The 21,178-nt window shown below is 31.5% G+C and overlaps 1 protein-coding gene across 5 annotated transcripts in view; it reads right to left on the reverse strand.

The window, feature by feature from the left end:
• The window catches only part of LOC142337656 (uncharacterized), a 138,840-nt gene that overhangs the window by 28,303 nt on the left and 89,359 nt on the right, over positions 1–21,178 (reverse strand). Inside the window, exons 15-18 of one of the 5 annotated variants that reach the window (XM_075387059.1) lie at positions 6,083–6,259; positions 1,349–1,429; positions 509–856; positions 49–78 (exon numbers count right to left, since the gene is read on the reverse strand). In XM_075387059.1, coding sequence (XP_075243174.1) covers positions 49–78; positions 509–856; positions 1,349–1,429; positions 6,083–6,259 — 636 coding nt within the window. Of the gene's footprint in view, positions 1–48; positions 79–508; positions 908–1,314; positions 1,430–6,082; positions 6,260–21,178 lie in introns of those variants that run through there. The other 4 variants (XM_075387060.1, XM_075387061.1, XM_075387063.1 and 1 more) reach the window with 4 other exon arrangements.

Consider the following 21,178-nt stretch of genomic DNA (forward strand, 5'->3'; position numbering starts at 1 on the left):
AGTTCAAGGTGCAGCTTAACTAAAAAGTATTACCAGAACATGACTTACCGCTTTGGATTGCTTGAGAGCAATGTGGTTCTAAAAATTATAAACCCACAAATTATATGAATTCACATCACAGCCATGAGAAACATTATGAATATGCAAAAGGTGATTTCGTGGCCGGGATATACAAAAGAAGTGTCCTCGATCAATAATTGCAATTGGTGCCCAAAAAGGAATCATCATTATTTAGATATTCCATAATTGTCTGACAAAAACTTCAGGTCCGGCGCTACAGTCATACTTCTCGATATAGAAATGCAACTCGAAATCCAAACTCACGAATTAGCACCAATTTTTGGCAGAAAAAATGAAATGCATTATGCAAATCATATGCGACAAAATCATATGGAAATATTTGTTTTTTCTAGAAACTCGACAATAATTATGAAACTTGCGATGAACAATCCGAGCACACTTGACAACAACCAAAATCTTTGGCAATCATCTGGATAGATAAACTTACAAATGACGCGGCACCCGCAGCCGAGAAGTCGCGTGGCTTATCCGGCACTTGAGGCGGGGGAGGACGAGAAGGTTTCGGGCCAATACCAGGTGGTGCAGCTCCCGTAGACACCATCATGGAAGGATTAGTGGCAACAGTCGATGGTTGCGGGTTCGAGGCTTGCTGGGAGGGGGCGGGTGAAGATGATGATGATAAAGTATAAGCTCCAGCAACGGGTACCACAGTGGGTGCGGTTGGGGGTATGTTTATTTGCTGTTGTTGTTTGTGACTGATATCAGTAAGGGGCAACGATTGAGGAGCCGATGATAATGCAGGCGTAGAATGGGCTGAGAGCAATTGAGGAGGGTTCTGTGATCAAAATGGGATGAGTTATAAAGATTATTAGCAATGGAAGTAACTCTAACCCAGTCAAACTGTCAAGGCTATATTGCAAGATTGTTTCCAAAACAGGCCACCATGTAGAAGTGGAGCGCAGACCGGCAATCACGTTACACCGACTAACTTATCAGAAGCGCACAAAAACTAGCCATTGCGTAAGATCTTTCCACAACTTGGACGAGATATTACACAACTTGGTACGAGATCTTGAAAGGTTCTTCACCTCGATACAAGATTTAGAATCATCTGGCAAGATCTTACAAGACTATTCAGCTCGGTAAACGATCCTGGAACAATATTTCGAGATCATACAGGACATATCAAATTGAAACAAGATCTCACGCTTTAGGGCCGCGGTATAAATGCATGGTAATCTAGCAAACTAGCTGGGACAGTTTGAACAGGGTAGCAAAAATATATGATTTAACAGAACTGAAGGAATTTGAAGGAATCAAAACTAACTGCAGATAAAGTTGCAGTAGTTGTAGAGTGTTGTTGGGTTGAACTCGACTGAGGCACTGTAGACAGCGGCCTGGCACCACTCTAAACATAAACAACTTTGAACTTAATACAGACAGTGAAAGCAAATAGCATGAAACACGATGTCAAAACGAGTAGAGGTCGAAGTACGAGAGTTGAGACTATTATTAGTAATGAACGGCACGTTTATTCTCTACATTTCTATGTAGTTTCTTGTGCGAAGCCTCCGAAATTTCAAATGCTCATCGTTGATTAACAAATCAGGGCAAACTTAGCAAATAAAAATCAATTGAGTATAATCAAACACGTCAATTGAGCAATTTCTTTGGTGTTGGAATGAAAATGATAGTTCAAATATTGATAGTTTACAAAAACTAGTGTAATTGGTAGTTTCAAGCATTAAAATACTGAGTAGTCTGTTTCGGAGTGAGCGATGTTCAATATGACTGATCTTACAAGTAAATTGAGTGATTACTTGATCAGAAAAACTACGTCAGACCACAACACTCTGTGATGGCTTACAAAGAACTTAGCCGGCCAATTGCCGGAAAATCGCCGCTGTTGACGCACTTCGGGATTGAAACAGAAAAAGATTAAAAATGGACAGAAATGTTTAAAAGTGTTATAATTTTTCGAGCACATTGCGCTAGATTTCGAAACTATACTTCATCCAGCTTCTAAGCAGAATAATATTAAGCTTAATACTAATGCCAGCTGGCAATCGCTCTAAAAATGATTAACTAGCTTAAAAAACTAAATGGTTGAAAAACATCCAAATTAGCATAAAACTCAAATTAATAACCATAAGAAACAAAAACACCGTCAAAAAATTCCGAAACTGTCCAAATAGCCTTGTTGTTAAACTTCTTACTCTTTTACTGTGTAGTATTCTTGTTGAAAAAACAAAAATTGACAAGAAAACGCTGAACCCAAGAAACAGACCAACCAACTGATTTTTAAATAAACACGGTCAAGGAATCTATTCAATTTCCTCACCAGGCAACAAAACAAAAAACAATCTAAGAATTATTCTCAATAAGCAGTTTCAATTGGAATATTACTATAAAACTATTACTATAAGAATTGCAACAAACTTCATCAAGAACCTCAATATTAATAAAAAGCAGCTCTATATTTCGTGAGGAAGTTGAAAATTTCTTATCGTTCTTAGAGATGATCAAGAGGCCTCTTAAACTTATAATCTAATGCCAAACAAAAAACATCGATTTGTTTTCAAACTTAAATTACTCATTGAATATCCAGTTTTCTGTTCACTCTCACAAAGAACTGAAAAGCAAAAATTCTTTGCGTAGCAAACAAAACGATTAAAAGATGCTTTTGGTAGATCAAGCAAGCGTGTGACAAAGAGAGAGAGAGAGAGAGAGAGAGAGAGAGAGAGATTGCGAGAGAGAAGATTGAGAGAAAGACCAACCAAGAGAGAATAACGAGAAGACAGCGCGCGGAGAGAGAGAGAGAGAGAGAGAGAGAGAGAGAGAGAGGGAGAGAGGACACAACACTTCTCGCCCTGTTTACTTTGCCTAAGTTAGGACAACTAAAAAAGGGAAGAAACTTGCGAGAGAAATGTGCCGTAAAAGCATATTTGCATATTTCTATTGAGTGTTTTCTCCGCGTGCGTTCTATGGCTTAACTACAAATTAGTTGCCAAAGTTCAACTCGCCTCTGGTTTTAGTTACTCATTAAACTTTACCCATGATTCTGGACTAAGGTACAGAGTGAAGACAAGAAACAATAGACTTTTTAGCAGTAGTAAACTGCCACCAATTAAGTTCAAGTGCTCGAAATTCTGAACGAGAGCAATTCAGATCGCAAAAATCTAACTCTAGATGGCCAGAATAGCTGCAAAATAGATTTCCGTGCCGTAAAATACAGAAAGAAACATGCAGAAATGAGTTAAAAAGTTATCGCCGCCTCTTGAAAACTATATACATTAAATTTTTTAAGTAAACATATTAGCTTCGTGGATCTGCAGTCTCAAAAAAAAAACAGTAAAAAAGAGACCAAAAAAATTCGTCTATTCATTGAAGGCTGATATGGTATATTTTGATTAAAAATTTGTATAAGTTTTTGCTGCCTCTATAAGCTGCTCTCAAATAACCTTCATTTACAATAACACACACCCATTTGACCTTATCTCTTTGAATTAAAGTAAATAAAAGTCAATTTCAAAGTGAGGAAGTCATTTTTGAGAGTAAGTCAAGTGTGACCAAAAATTTAATCAGGCGAATGGCCAAAAAAACTCTCTCTACTAAGAGCGAAAAATGACGTTACGCACGCACTCTAGTTGAAATTGCATGAACGAATGAACAAAAAGCAGATTTGAAGTGGTTGTGAAGTCATATGGTCGTAACAAAAATCGCGACGACGAAATAAAAAAACATAGCCGGAAAAACTCCGGTAGCGACTCGAAGCATCAAAACTTCAAAAAAAAAGGTAATTGTAGCTGAAGCCATTACCTTTTGTATTAAACCATTAACTCATTACTTCCCCAGGTCTGATCTCAAATTCGGTGAAATTGAAACCGCAGTCACCAAGAGAACCAAAATACCGCAAAATTTTATATTATGGAAAGCTTTTGTTAAAGTTAAAATTCCGAAATAATTAGGATGACCAATAAACTTTTAGGCTGAAAAAACTGACATGGCTAATAATTTCCCTCAAATAATTCTTGATTCCAATCTCAAAAAGTTCGCGAAAGCAAACGGCAGATAATCATCTTAGAAACAAAGTTAAATATTTCAAAAACAGAATGCTAAAAATTAAGAACCAGAAAACCACTACAATTAGATTTCTAATCACTTCAATTCAGACAAAAACAACACATATTTCTTCCTGGTTGCATATATTCTATACATGATATCAACTAATTCAAAAACAAAATTAATCATAGAAAAGAGGTAACCAACAGAATAAAATTCAAAGGCAAAAAATTGTTTAAAAACAATATCAGGGCCGGAAGAAATTGCACTAAATAGTAATAAGTTAAAATTACGAAAAAAGCTAACCAAAATACTCTCAGTACTGCCTTATGTTGAATGAAATCAATAAATGACGAAAATCTTGAAAAGTTGAAAAAATCTTGAGAAAAAGTTGAAATCATTCAATTTTTTTTCAACTGAAAAAATCAATATAGCGAATATAAACGTGAGTGTCAGGACGCAGCTAGAATGGTAAACTAGAATGTAAAGAATATGGGCACAAAGTGAGGAACGTAACAAAAAGATCAATATTTGATTCTTGAAAGTTAAATTACAAATTAAAAAAAATCAAGAAACACGAAAACAATTCAGTTTTCAGCATTCAGACATAGAAAAGACAGCGAGTCATCCGAGACAGAGAGGCATCCTCCTAAACAGAAAAAAGAAATGGCAGAATTCAAACATACGAAATATTGAAACATTTTGCAAAAAAATGTTCAAAAAATTTTTAAGAATGCAATTATGTCAAAAACTTAACGCCGAAAGTGGTTGATTTTTATTGAACATAAATTAAAGTCCCTCATGTTGCACAAAAAGACTATTTCTAGTAATTAAAACCAAAATTCGAACAAAAAACAGGAAAAATTGGAAAAAAACGACCAAAATCGGATTAGCATATGTACAATTTTATAAAACAAAGTTACATCGAGGTAGAAAGAGGCGTTGAGTATATGAATTATCAAAACAAAGTTGCCATATTAACCGATTTTTGACAAAAAGACGGCCGAAAGATCCAAAAATGAAGAAATTAATAGAAAAAAGCCAAAAATCAACTAAAAAATCAAGAAATATATGCCAATTTTGAACTTCAACCGCATTTTCAGGCTCTGCAAAACAATGTGTTATCAATTTCCGAGATTTATATCTCAATATATCATCGACTAAAAATTATTTCTACAAAAAACCAAAGTGCAAGCAAAAAAACTGGGCCATTTAGACGAAAAAACGGCTAAAAACGGTTATCTATATGTGCCATTCAGTCAAAAACTACTTTTCAAAGTCAAAAAGTCATTCACTAAACGCAGCGCATGATCAAAAAACTTCTCTCGCTCAGAAAAAATAAGTTCCCACGGCAATTTTACTCACTTCCGCTTTTAGGTCAAAATATCGTCTGAACGAATAGTACTTCCGGTAAAAAAAAAACCTTAAGAAAACCAATACTCCTCTTCGAGTCATAATAAAAACCAAGAGAAGGCCAATAATAGCCCCAGCTATCGCTGTGCGGCTATTAAACATATATTTTAAAGTACAAAGATTGTTTCGCCGAGTGAGGCAAGTCACGCATGATCAAAATCTAGTCACCATAGGAGGGGCAATCTAATTCAGGGGAGGAGCCCAGATAACTTGGTTGGAAAACCTACAAGTGAGGTGCTCCAGCCCAGGACCTCCCTGATGGTAGTTTGAGACCATACCCATTCAGCAATACCGCCTTTACTATCGCATTTATAATCTCCTTTATTAATTCTATAATAGCGCCAACAGACTTAATTTTGGAATGAGAGCAATTCAGGTCAGGCAAAAGAAGCCAAGAAGTCAAGCGCGAAAAAATCACTTAAGAGCATTAACTATTGGTCAAGTGATTTTTTTTGTTAACATTAACCATAGATAAGGTGCGTGAACCTGCTTTTTCGTCCCCTCGCTTGGCTCTATACCCCCTCGAAACTGTGATTTCAGTCACAACAACGCGCTATATATTTGACACGTCTAGTTGGTCACTAACCAAGAAAGGCTTTGTGGGTTTAGCAGGTGGGGGTGCTCCTGGTCCTGGTGCAAAGGATCTGCGTGCCTCTGCAACTGATGAGGGCGCGGGAGGAGTAGCAGATGAAGAAGTTGTGTTATTACTACTAATTGGCTTAGCCGATGTTTGTGGAGAGGTGGCTGCAGGACTCGACGCGGACTGTAATTAGACAGAAACTTGGATATATTGAGCTTATTATTATTAATTATTAATTAAAATCTAAATGTTCGAGTTCCAAGCTACGCAAATTTTAAATTTTATACTCAAAGTTCTCTTGAAAGTATAAAGCATAAAATGGCGAGACTTGCAATGTTCTAGACAGGAATTACAAAAATTTGGGTCAAACAGAATAATCTGGTAGATTTTCACTGAAGATAAACACTGAAGTTGAGCCTGTCGACAAGATGAAACAACTTTATTTAACAATTCATAGTGGCGCTTACGTAAGCGTAAACCGACATTACTTCTTATGCAAAACAATAACAATTAGATTTAGCTCGTGTATCAAACAGAATTTTCAATAGTGGTTTCCACAAACGGTTGAGCACTGCTTTTGCAAATGAAAGGAATTATGTTCTAACAAGTATTAATAATTAAACAGGAAGAAGACCTTTATACTTACACATAGCGACAAAAAATAATGCGTCTAAAAATCAGCTCAAAAAAACATCTATAAGAAACGAAGAATTAGCCAATGCACTGCCAAAAAAATACGTAATAAATATGCCTGACTCACTTAATGAATTTGAACATTCTTTTCTATTTAAAAATCCGAGTTATTAATAACAAGGTGCATCGGTTGCGCACATATTAATCCAAAAAGACAAGTACCCTCCTCAGTAATATACTTCAACAGTTAGGATCGTTCCACATGCGCCGTTTTACTAGCCAATAATATATATTGATTATTAAAAGGGAGACGTCCTGCGAGAATGACCGTTGCATTTTCAAAAAAACCCGGTAAGGTCCTGAAAAAGTAAACTGAATTAATTTGTACTAATGAAATATAAAAACAAACAATTGAACAATTAAAATGATCATCAGACCCAAGGCAGAAAAATGTGCCTCAACAAAAATTTTAAAGTCTGCAAACAGTAATCAACAATGCGGTTTTTAAAAGAAACCATATTTGTGAGGTAGAAAACAACACTCAAGCTGTTAGAAAATCAATGTCTCCTTTGTTTACTTTTCAAGTAGTTAAGTGTTAAGGAAAACTAGTTAAAAAGTAATCTCAAGAGTCCAATTGAATTGTTAAAAACCAAGCCATATATGCAGACAACGAAAAGATTAAATAATACGGTCAAAACTAAAATATTCAACAATTTACGAAGAGATGGCAAAAAAGTCAAAAACCAAAGTCACAACTACAATTTCATTTATCGAACTGTCATTAAACAAATTCTTTAATTTTCAACAGCATCAGGACAGTTCATCAATTCTAATTTAAAATATGATCCAATGAGTCGACCACTGAAAAACGAGTTTTCATATCAACACGATTATTACCCAAAATATCAAAAAAAAAAAATAGAAAAGAATATTAAAAAATAGAGTAGTGGATAAAACAAGGGATTCAACCACCAGTAAAATTTGTCCCTTTCTAACGCTAATCTCGCATGTCGAATCGGGCCAAATTTTACTGTTTGTTGAATCCCTTGTTTTATCCACTACTATATTCACCACTATAAATACATATTACACGCATAATTTTGTGTACAAAAATGTACATAGCTAGTATAATTTATGCATTTCATACACTAATATCCAAAAGTTCTCAAAGCTAGTTTTAAGCCTAATTTCATATCTAATATGCCAAACTATACTGAAATAAATCAGGTTAATCATCTCACAAAGTTTTTTTTCAATAGAATCGGATGGACTAAAAATAACTCAAAATTGCTTAGAAATCGATAATAAGAAACAATTTTCTTAAAAAATTTTGACTTTACCCTTGGAGACGATTGATCTATGATGTTTAACTGAGTGATTCTATGTACCAGGGTACATTTTTTTGAGCCGAGTCTTGAGAGGTCTTGCTAAAAGGTTGACTCGCCTTTACCAAGCTACGGCAGTATTGCTCGACCTTTCTTAATGGCAACTGTGGGGGAGGGTGCAACTACAGAATGCTTGAACACTTTTAATTTTAATTATTAAGCTGACTGAACTCTTAATAATCAGGTGAATATATTAATGTATTAGCACTAAGGATATCAATATTAATGTATCATTCGTAGGGATATCAATATCAATATTAATATTAAATATATTTCTCAATAACCAATCACTTGTTTATCATTTATGAAAATTGTAGTTCTGTCATGCACCTAGATTGTAGCTGGCTATCCTTCTGAACTTCTGCCAAAAACATTGTTAGGAATTTTTTCCATTCTGAGTAGTAGTCTGTTGAGACTAGGATCCTTGGATAGCTTTCACATGCTTGAGAGAAGTTGATATAACTCTGGACAGTAGAGTAGGAATATCCTTTATCGTTCAGTAGTTTTTTCCAGGCAATATCCTTATTGTTTTCTTGATGATTTTGTTTCACTTTCCCCCATATGTATCCTCTGTCAGAAATTGTCAGTAGATATAAACGATTCAGCTTTCCCTCCATGTTATTGACTGTGGTGAGATAAGACTCAAATTCACCAATATTGAATGAGTTCCTGAGTTTATTGTGCAAAGATAAAGATTCCTGCACATTCCCATCAAACTTGTCCAGTGTTTCCTGATGCTCGTAACTTAGTAGGTCCTTCTTGAACTTGGAGAGGAATAACTGGAAGAGTTCTGTTTTAGTTCGTTTTCCAGTCTCACTTTCAAGTTCGGCGGTGTTGACGGGTATGCATTTGTTCTCCTTACAAAATAAAATCATTTGAGTTGTTAAATTAGTCAACTCGTTTAGATTTTCTTCAGATAAAGAAGTGCAGGATAAAAGCTCCAGTTATTAAAGTCTCGTCAAATGACGAAATTTGTTTAAAATTTTTCGCTAGTTTTTGTAGTGAAGTGAAACTCATGATGAATAGCCAAAAAGTGCCGCGGAGAATAAAGGTCCCCTCATGGAGAATTATTCTAGAACATTTTTTCTAGAATATTATGACATGATTTTTAACTTATAATTAGTTATCCTTTCCCAAGTAATCACCTGTTTGAAAGTAAAGTAATATTTAAATCCTTCTATTAAATTGAAATCTTTGTATAATTTATTAAAAAATTAAATAAAAATTTTAATAAATACTCACCTTACTAGCTAATTTTTAAGGGCATCATTTATTCGAAATTTTCACTTGTTTGATTTCATTCTGTTAGTGGTGGTGGCTTTCTTTGTCAATGGTGGCGGCCATTTTAGCATGACATGCACTTTTCATTCGATCCGCAAAGCAGTTTCACTGATGTGTAATGCGATGTTAAACCAAGCTTGTTGACTTCTTGTACTATTAGTGGTTGCTAAATATGAAAGAAAGCGAACAAAAAGAGCACAGTCAAAAACACTGAGATCGGTGGAAACACAGTGATTAGTGTTTTTCTGTGTCTTCTTGAATATTATACTTATAAACAAGCTCTCTGAATTGATTTCTAGTGTGACCATATCTATATCTATGAAGATAAATACATAGTCTACATTTCCTATTTCTAAATCTATATAATGATATATGTTTATAAACATTACACATACTACACGTTAGATATTGATCAGGATCAGAATAATGATATCCCAAATGTTCTATATAATCTTTCACTTTAACCATATTTTACATACATAACAAGAACATTCTAATTCTTCACAATTATTACAACATTCTTTCCAAGGTTTATTTATACGCTTATTGCATTTCATTTTCATTTTTCGAAAAATTATTTTTTGATTATTTCCCTAAATAAAAACATCATGTCTCAATCAACTAATACTAATGTCATAAACTTCTGCGATGTCTGTAATCTATCCTTTGAAACAAAGAAGGGTTTATACAGGCATCAATCATACGATCTCAAACATAAGGAACTATTGGAGAAAATATTTGAGTCTGAAGAAGAAATCTTGGAGAAGGTGTATAATTCGGATGAAGATGATTATATTATTAAAACTACAGATATTATTAAAACTAAAACTAAAGGAGTACCCCAACCCGAAAACAACATCTACTCTAAAATTAAGTATGAATGTAAAGAATGTCATGAAGAATTTAGGAATAAAATAGCTCTAACTACTCACTCATATAGTCATAATCGTAAGTATCTAGAAAACACAGAAGACTTCGATATAAACTCCAGCCAAAACATGAGAGAATTTTATATTACTGATAAAGGTGGGAATTACATTGAAGATATAGACGAAGCAACTAATTACTCTTTAGAAGAAATTAAAAACTGTTACCAGTTCAGAAAACTTAAGAGTTTTAAATATAAGATCACGGTTGAATGTGATTATAAGAAGAGAACCAAAGAAGAAGTTAAAACTTAAAATATTTTTCAATACTAATTATATTAATAATAATGCAATATATGAATATGGTGACTTCAATCGGTGGCTAGATTTCGAAAAGGAAACATATGAAAATTATGGTTATGATTTTGAGTTTCTTGGAATAAGAAGTATTCAGTTAAACATTGAACCAACTAAAGCATCTATTGGTAGTTATATAGATTTACCTCCTGATCTCAAAAACTCTAAATCGATATTAAATATACGTAGTTAAAAATACAATTGCTTACAACTAACTATAACTGCTTGGCTACATCCCGCCCCACACCATGCAACTCGAGAAAGTAAATATGTAGATAAACTAATTGAACCAAGACAACAATATGAAGATGATTTTGCTTATATAATAAGAATACAGAAATTGTATAATATTAATATTTGGGTATACACACCTTGTGGTAATGGTAAAATAGAATTGTTTAAACAAGTGGATGATTTTAATAAAGATAGAAAAGATGAAAGAATACTAGTTTGGAGTAATGGTCAAATAGAACACTGCGCCCTAATAAAAAAATATAGAAACCCTGCTAGTTCGCCCAAATAAAAATAACATAAAATATTATTGCGATAGGTGTACCTATTGGTTTAACTCACAAATTAAATATGATAAACACGAATGCAACAACTCATTCAAACCAGAGATTGTTTGTCCTAAGAAAAAACATATTACTTTTGTAAATGAACACAAACGTCAGAATATAAAAAATATTATAACTGCCGATATAGAATGTTGCATTGTTGATCCACGAATCGGTTTCACCGATGTCACAACTAATGATTTAAAATATGTAATAGCTGGACATATTCCAATAGCTAAGGGTTACACCTGGCAAGGTAACTTCAAGCACTACTTCGGTCTAGGCTGCATCAAAAGATTTGCTAGAGATCTATTAGAAATAGAAACTGGGAATAACTTCAAGCGCAACAAACAAATGATAATCACAGAAGAAGATAAATTATATCATGAAACTAATAACACTTGTGATATCACTTGTATTAATAAAGTAAGAGATCATTGTCATGAAACTGGTAAATATTGAGGACCAGCACGTAAAATATGTAATCTAAGATACAAACAAAAAAATTTCATTCCAGTAATATTCCATAATGGCTCTGGCTATGACTTCAACCTACTATACAGTGAACTCTTCAAACAGAAAAATGATAAAAGAAAAGTAGATAACATACCATTAGCTGCTGGTAATTCTAAATGTTTCGCATTGGTTGTCTCAAATTCTTAGACAGTTATAACTTCTTAGCTATGCCTCTAGATCAAATGGCAAAGATATACGGATGTAAAACTAAAACATTATATCCATATGAATACTTTGGTTTAGAGTCGTATAGTAGCAAAGCTACCTATAATAATCTTATAGGTAATCTAAAAATAGAAGACTTCAAATCCTCATTACATAATAAATTACCAACACAAGAAGAAGTAGATAACTTTAATAATGAAAACAGTCATAAAACTGGAAAAGATCTAACAATAGAGTATTTACAGAATGATGTGGAAATATTAGACTATTGCATGAATGAATATGTTAAACTAAGCATGAAAGAATTCAAGCTCAATCCACTACATTACGTTAGTCTCCCAGGTTATAGTTTTGATTGTTGGTTAATGTCAAGCGGTGTAACATTAGATACATTACAAGATAAACAAATGCTAGATGATTTTTTTAGAGCAAAGAGAGGTGGTATATGTGGAATAATGGGTGATAGATATAAAGATAACAGTGATGGTAAGACCATATGGTACATAGACGCAAACAACCTATATGGTTATGCAATGATGCAAAAGTTACCTTATAAGGACTTCCAATTTACTACTACTACTACTACTATAATACAATATTGAATACTCCAGATGATAGTGATCATGTTTACTATATAGTTTGTGATATTGATTATACTAATGAAAGCAAAGAGAGAACAGAACAGTTAGCACTAATGCCTAATAAGAGAAAGATAAATGATAATGAATTAGGTTACAGAGAAAGAGATGGGGGCAAGGCAAGATCAGAGAAATTAATCTTAGACCAAAAAACAAAACAGAATATATGGTTCATTATAGGATGTTAAAGTTCTATGTTAAGATGGGAGTAAAAGTAACAAAAATACAGAGTAATTAAATTTAAACAAGATTATATATGTAGAGATTATATACAAAACAATACAAATAAAAGAGCAACAGCTAAAACTGAAGCAGAAAAGGATGTAAAGAAATTAATGAATAACTCATTATATGGAAGAATGTGCATGAATCCTCTACACTTCTTTCAAAGCAAGTTCCTGTATGATGAAGAAAAGATAATGAAAAGTGTAAGTAAACCAACATTTAAGAATATAACTAGATATAGAGATTATAGCCAAATAGAATATATAAAGAAAAAAATAGAATATAGCTCACCTGTATATGTAGGAGTAACAATACTTGAACTTAACAAATTACATATGTTTGATGTATTCTATAATATTCTACAACCATCCCTCAAAGATCTAACACTTCACTATATGGATACGGACAGTTTCGTATTAAGTTATAGTGAAGGTAAAGTTAGTGATGAGCATATGGACTTAAGTAATCTAGACATACCTATACAAAATAAAAATAAAGTCCCCGGCAAGTTTAAGCACGAGCTGGGGAGTAGGATTATTGAGGAATTTATAGCATTGTCCCCCAAAACATATAGCTTCAAAAATTATCCTACAAACACTAAAGAAAGAGGAATAAAGAAGCATAATAATGCTAGGCACATAGATTATTATGATGCATTAATGAATAATACACAGAGAACAGTAGATGAATGTAGAACACAAAAAGTTGGCGATAACATGACAACAACAAAAACAAGTAAGATTAGTTTAAATATATTTGATGATAAAAGGTTTTATGTAAACAATATAAAAAGTTATCCACATGATAAGGAACTATATTTATTTAAAAGAGACTTAATAAAAAAGATCTGCGTAGCAGGTTCCCTGATTAATACTACTTCAACAGAGTTAGATAATAAATATAAAAAAGACTTGTTAATAAATAATATTTTAGAACTAACCACTAATGATGATAGAAAGTTAATTGAAGCCTATATTAGATTATATAATGATCTGCAAAGCAGTTTCACTGATGGACGTAGTCATCTGCAAAGCAGGTTCCCTGATAGCTTGGCTCATCTATGAAGCAGTTTCTCTGATCTATGAACAGACTCCATCTATGGTTGATCGATTTGAAAATCTAAATAAAAAACATAAAACTGGTTAATAATATTCTATACTTCTTTTTATAAAATGATCAATTGCATCTCCTGGTTTAGTAGTTAGTACATTACGGATCATTATCCCTCCCAAAGTTATTTCCAAATCACTATTTCCTCTAGTTAATTTGTTTTTGTTATATTCTATAAATTTTATTATTTTACTGGTTTCACTTTCATCTAAATATTTAGAACAACTTGAAATTATTAATTCATCATGCCAGTGATCCCTAGTATGGTCGATAAACTCTTCCATAGCCCGATATTGTTTTCCACAAGCTAAATATTTTTTTAACTCAGTAGTTTTCATTAATAGAACTTTCATTATCCATTTTTTACTCTTATTATAATTTTTCAATACATATAAAATGACTAAGCTAGATGAAATTATAGAATTAAACTATCTAGAAAAACTAAACAGAAAGAATAGATTAGAAGATAAATTAAAACAACAAGAATATTATGGTGAAATAGAAGAGTTATTTGATCCTTTAACTAAAACACTAAATGCAAACAATGAACACAATCTAGAATTAAGTCAACAAACATTAAGGGCAATAGAATGGCAAAACCAAGAGTTAGATAAACAAACTAAGATAATCCAGCAAGCTGGCTCCCAGTTTAATGAAGCTTTAATGAAGTCCAATGGCAAAGCTGTAGAGGAAGCTCGAGATAAACCAGGAATGTTAGTAGATAAAGACACGGCTCAAATTATTAATTTAATGTCAGTTCAATCTAAACCCCAATTAAAGTTAAAGTTCGGAAATTTAGATATTGGTGAATTTGAAATGGACGGTGTTAAACTAATTTACCAAGAAAATGCATTTAAAGGCAAGGATAATATATATGAATTGTCAGATGAGTTTGTAAACTTTCTTACTAACCCTAATATAAAACATGGTGAAATCGAAGATGAAAACAAAATTAAAAGGTTTTTAAAGGATATTAGATATGATTTAGGAAAAGGGGATAAGAAAAGCGCCAGATATAGAACAATAAAACGTATAATAGGGGTAAAAGATGATGTATATGGCAGGGGATTAAATAGCAACCCTAACCAACAAAGTTGCCACCACTACGTGGATCAAGGAACCTGCTTTGCAGATCCAAATAGTTTAATAGAAAGATTAGAATTATTATTACTAGAAACAAAAGCTGGTCATGATGGATTATATGACGAAATGCTAGATATATCTAACTATTATCAATGAATATTATTAATCAAGACCAACTAGATAATTTTGTTTTTAACTATGGTAAATAAATAATGATAGAAAAACAATAACAACAACAACAACAACAACAACAACAACAACAACAACTAGCTAAAGAAGTATTCAGTCCTCGAATAACAAAGTTTAGAAGAGAAAGAATAATACCATTATATAAAGATGAAACATGGTCAGCTGATTTAATTGATAAGTCATCTCTAAGTAAATACAATAATAATTATAAGTTTATAATAACTGTTATAGATATATTCACAAAATATGCATGGGCTATTCCATTAAAGAATAAATCTGGTTTATCTATAACTAATGGTTTTAAAATAGTATTAAGTGAACATCCGCAGGGTGGCTCTGAACCTAGAAAACCAGAAAAGTTATGGGTAGATAGAGGTAGTGAGTATTACAATAAAACATTTAAATCTTTACTTAAAGAATATGAAACAAAACTATATTCTACTTATAGTGATTTAAAGGCTGTATTCATAGAGAGATTTAATAAAACATTATTACACATAATAAATAAACCTATGTTCATCAATGGCGATGGTAATTGGGTAACTATATTAAATGATGCTGTTGTAACATATAACAATAACATTCACTCAACAATTAATATGACACCAGTTGATGCTTCTAATGATCCTGATAAAGTTAATAACACTTTTAGTTTTAAGAATATTAAACCTGAACTTAAAATTGGTGATTATGTTAGAAACGTAGATAAACGTAATATTTTCTCTAAAGGTTACACTTCTAATTGGAATAGAAAATTGTTTAAAGTTAATGAAGTTCTAAAAACACAACCACCAACATATAAAATAGAAGATATTAATGGTGAGATAATAGAAGGTAAATATTACGAACAGGAATTATTAAAATCCGAGTTTGCCTTTGAATCTAATAAGAAAGTTTTAGAATCATTAAATATAGACCTCCGGTCATAAGCCAGCAAGCTGGATTCAAATCTTTCTGTAAACAAATACAAAGATGACAAGAAACAGATTCAATCAGGCCAAACATCAATCAACATCAACATCAACAAACAACTTAACACTAATTAAGGCTCGTGGGCTATTCCTAGAAGATAATGATAATATTGATATGAAGGATACCTATAAAATTACAAATGTATATCCTCCGATAGATGAAAAAGATGTTGTTAATAAAGAGTATTGTGACAATAACTTATTATCCTCTTCTAATAAAATAGACATTTTACGTAGAAACAACTGAACTAAGAAAGGGTGACTTTGATAAAGTTACAACTAAAACATTACAACTAAATGAAACACAAGTTAATGAAGAACTAATTAATGAGTTTATTGAATCAACAAATGAAGTCAGAAATACTGTTAAGTTTTGTAATAAAGTTGCTGCAGATACTATCTCTAAAAATAATCAATTAAAACAAGAATTTGATAATAAAAAGTTTAATCAGAATATCACTAACATACAACTAGATGAAATGTTTACTACTGGGCTAAAGGAATTTAAAGAAGTTAATAAAAAGAATAATTCTTTTATAGATGAAGCCCTTTTAAAGAATAAAAGGACAATAGTACAATATATAATTGCTATATTTTTACGAAGTACGTTACTTGATAATAAAGAACAAGAAAGTCTAGAGAATCATTATGGTTTTAAACAAGAAGATATAACGAAAAAAAGAATTTTTACTAATTAAAATAACCGAAACTATGACTAACCCAACAGCACCGAGTGAGAGATTACTATATCCATATTTGTCATTAGTATCAGAAAGATTGATAAACGAAAAGATTCAAGCTAATAATAAATTTAACAACAATATTAACATTATAAAAGATATTAGAAATTATTATGAAACTAAAACTAATAACTATAATAAGAAGTTAAGTAGATATAAGAATTTTATTAACATAGCTGAGATAACAGAAATAGTATTATCATCTATAGCAACAACTGCAACATCAACATCAGTTGCATTAACAGGTATAGGATTAGCTTATTCTATACCAACAGCTTTTGCTACAGCAACTGTTTGTGGTTCATTATCAAAAACAATTAATACTAAAATTAGAAATAAAATTATAAAACATTCACAAATGTATATTTTAAGTAAACAGTTTATTGATAAGTTTAATAGACTATATACTAAATCAATGAATGATAATAAAATAGATAATGATGAGTATAATGAATTAGTTAAGGTATATGAGGATTATAAGAAGAATAAGAAAAACAAGCTGAGTGGTTTTTTAAACTAAAATTGTTAGTGTTTAGTTATAATAATGTATTTAGTAGTCAAAATATTAGTATTAATATTTATCAATAATCATGAACATAATATAAATATAATCATAATCATAATCATAAATATAATATAATCATAATCATAAACATAAATATAAACATAATATAATCATAATCATAATCAAATAATTATCTCTTCTTAGTACCTAAGTATAACCCTCTTCCTTTTTGTATTACCTTTATACCTTCAACAGTAGTTGCAAAATTAATTAAATCAGGTGTGGCTGATAAAGCAGCTCTAGGGTTTCTAGATGCAGCTGCACTTCCTATTTTACTTGCTATTTCTAATGCTCTTACTGGATTATTAGCTACTTTAATTCCAAAGTTAACGGTAGCTTTACCAACACTTTTAAAGAAATCTTTCAATCCCTCTGCTTCTATTGTTGCATCACTAACAGTCATTGACTTATTTCTCTTACACTTAACACAATTACCTTTTAACATTTTAGTACCTTTTGAAGTAATAAAACCTCTTATGTTATTAGTACCACTATAATGTCTACCTCCAACACAATATGAATTAGTTTTGAACTTATTTAAAAGACTCATTTCTATATATAAAAAATAGTGGAAGTTAAAAAGTATAATTCTTTTGTTGTTATTAAGCCTAAGCCTAAGCCCAAGCCCAAGGTTAGGCCCAAGGCTAAGATTAAGCTTGAAGCTAAGGGTCTATCTCTAGAGAATAAAAAGAAATTAGATATTACTTATGCTAAGGGTTTTGTTGAGACTAGTAGGAAATAATGACAAGGACTATAGTTATAATTATAACTATGACTTAATTATAACTAAGACTATGTCTATGAGAGTATAAGCATCCGGCTATTAGTGTCTACGACACTATATCAACCATCTTATTACCATCACTATTCACACTAATAACCGTTCTAGTTAATACTAATTCATGACATATAACATCTGCAACTGCAGCACTAAATTTAAAATTAAGTTGTATTGGTTGTGGACCTATATGATCCTTTTGATATCTAGTATCGAATACATATATTCTATAACTACTTTTGAATGTTCTATGATTTATATATGGTTTTATATTACGTGGTAGCCCATTATAATCTTTATTAAAGCTAACAATCTCTTTTAAAGCCTCATTATAATTACTGGTTCCATAATTAAAATTCATTCTATCCTCGAGATAAAACTCACTACCAATCTTACAATAACATTCAGTAACATTTATTGCATCAAATGTACTTGCATCATGAGTTTGTTCATTAACATTATTATTTTCAAAACCAACTATTATATATTGTGGTCTTTCCATACCCTTTTCCATACCAAGATCATACGAGAAGTTAGTAGCATTGGGTACATTCTTATAAAATGGCTGTCTTTCATAATAGCAAAAGTCTACATTATTCTTTTTACTTAAACCCTTTTGCACAATAATTCTATTATCATTACTAGGATCAATACTAGAAACACACCATGATATATCTCTAATTTCTATATTACCATCATTAGCAACTGCACCAGGATTAGCATTAACTCTATATAGAGCTCTATCATTATTATTTCTTTTTAATATTAGTTTAAATCCTAAACCATATATAATCTTTTCTAAATCACTTACGAAACCAAATAGATCACTCATCTTAGTCATCATATACATATGACCTCGTTGTGCAGCAATATGGTCACCTTTAAGTTGACTATCTCTATTGCCTTGATTTTTAACAAAACCACTCTCATTCATCATCAGTACTAGTTAATAACTTATACATCAATAGATTAGGATGACAGTGATCTATATATTCAATAGTCCTACCACCACTAGTTTCAAGTTTAACTGAACTAAACAATGCCATCATTCCATAATTAACTAATCTGATATTAGCATCATTAGCAAATACACCACCAGCATCATCTGATACAACAAACTCTTATCTCTAGATATGAATCACGCAAATTTAAGTGATTCTCTTCTCTATTGAGTATAATATTAATATTGGTATTAACCGTATTCATTGTTGCCAGATTATTGGGTTTATATTTTATACTCTTACTTTTGTGTATATCATTGTTATAACCATAAGTTGTATCCAAATTAAAATCCATTTTTATAAGATAAAAATCTAACTTTTAATTATAACTAAGACTATGGGGCCTCGCCCATCCGTGAAGCGGTTCCACCGATCTTTCACCATAATTATGGCTATAACCATAAATATAATCTAATAATTGAATCTAAAAAATGACAGAAAATTTAATCTTATGGGAACTGCAAAAGATACATGATTCTTTAACTAAAACTAAAGAAGAGTATACACTTAATTTTAGAATGATAAAGCCAACAGAAAAGTTTAACTTTAGTGAACCTATACTTAATACAACAAAATTAGGTTTAATTAGATTATCTTTATAATTCGGTGTTTAATGTGAATAGGAGAAATAATCAATTCTTATATGCTAGTACTGTTATAGAAGATGAAGAAGCTTTACCTCCGGCTCTTAGCTCTGACCCTAACTTTGCCCACAACCCTAACCCTATCTCTACCTCAAGCCCAAACATTACATCTATACTTAATTATAATTATAAAGGAATCCCGTTGCTATATTCAACTATTACACCGGGAGCATATGAGTTAACTGACATAGCAGAATTAATTAAAGAAGAAACTGATGGTAATGTTATAATAGAACCTGATAAGAATACGATGAAATGTTTAATGAAAATAAAACAGGGTGCAATTAGCATTGATATAAAAAACTCAATAGCCTCATTACGAGGATTTAGAAAAATAGCTTATAAAATATAAATCTCAGAAAATTATTGATATTATGGGTTTCAATAATATTAACATTCCTTGCAATATTATATCTGGAGCTAAAGATAATGGTAAAATTACAGACATACTATATACTTTTAATCTAACTGAACCACCAGGTTACTTGATAAATATTATACCAACTAATATCTTGTATCAAAACGTAACTAAAGATAGAATAGAATATATTGAATTCCATATTAAAGATGAGCATGGAAGACCTATAGACTTTAATGGTGATGTATTCAGTTTTACTTTACATTTGGTGTAGATATAGATAAAGATATAAAGATAACCATAAACATAAACTTAATTACAAAACTCTCCGATCCCAAATAATTCTTAGTTTACCATTAATATTTTTATTTTTAGTTATATCAATGACAAAATAATTATAAGGCTCTTTCCATACCTTATTACATATATTAGCAAAATCATTATAACTAAGTTCAATAATATTAAAGAAATCTTGATATATCGATGCTAGGACTTTACCTCTCTGTTCAAATAAAATAAATAGATTACAGTTCTCTCTAACACTGCCTATCCAGAGAGAACAGGTTTTGATAAAGATATATCATATTACAATTACTATGTCTACCCCTACAAAAATATTCATTAATAACTGGTTCTTTGGCTCTAACATCATCAAATATCATTAGTTTCTTTATGTCTTTGGGTAGTTTTTATCAGGAGATGGTAAATCTTTTATATCTTTAATAAATTCTATAATTGCTTTTGGGTTTATTCTTTCTAAACCTTCATATTGATCACCAGTAGGACCAATGATGTATAGCTTATCAAAATATATACTAGCTAGAATTAGTTTTTTTTAATAAGAATGTCTTACCACATTCACTAGGACCAGATATTATACATCTAAAGTTATTTGGGAATGTGGCTTCAGTAATTATATCATCATCATTTAGCCATGATTGTAGATCATCATTTGTGTTTATCTGCGAAGCAGGTTCCCTGACAGAGATACTGTTAGTAGGACTATTGTTATTAGGTTTAACCTTTTGATGAGGCTTCAT

The sequence above is a fragment of the Convolutriloba macropyga genome, chromosome 4 (genome assembly GCF_964194025.1).
Source record: "Convolutriloba macropyga chromosome 4, txConMacr16.3, whole genome shotgun sequence".
Taxonomy (NCBI): domain Eukaryota; kingdom Metazoa; phylum Xenacoelomorpha; order Acoela; family Convolutidae; genus Convolutriloba; species Convolutriloba macropyga.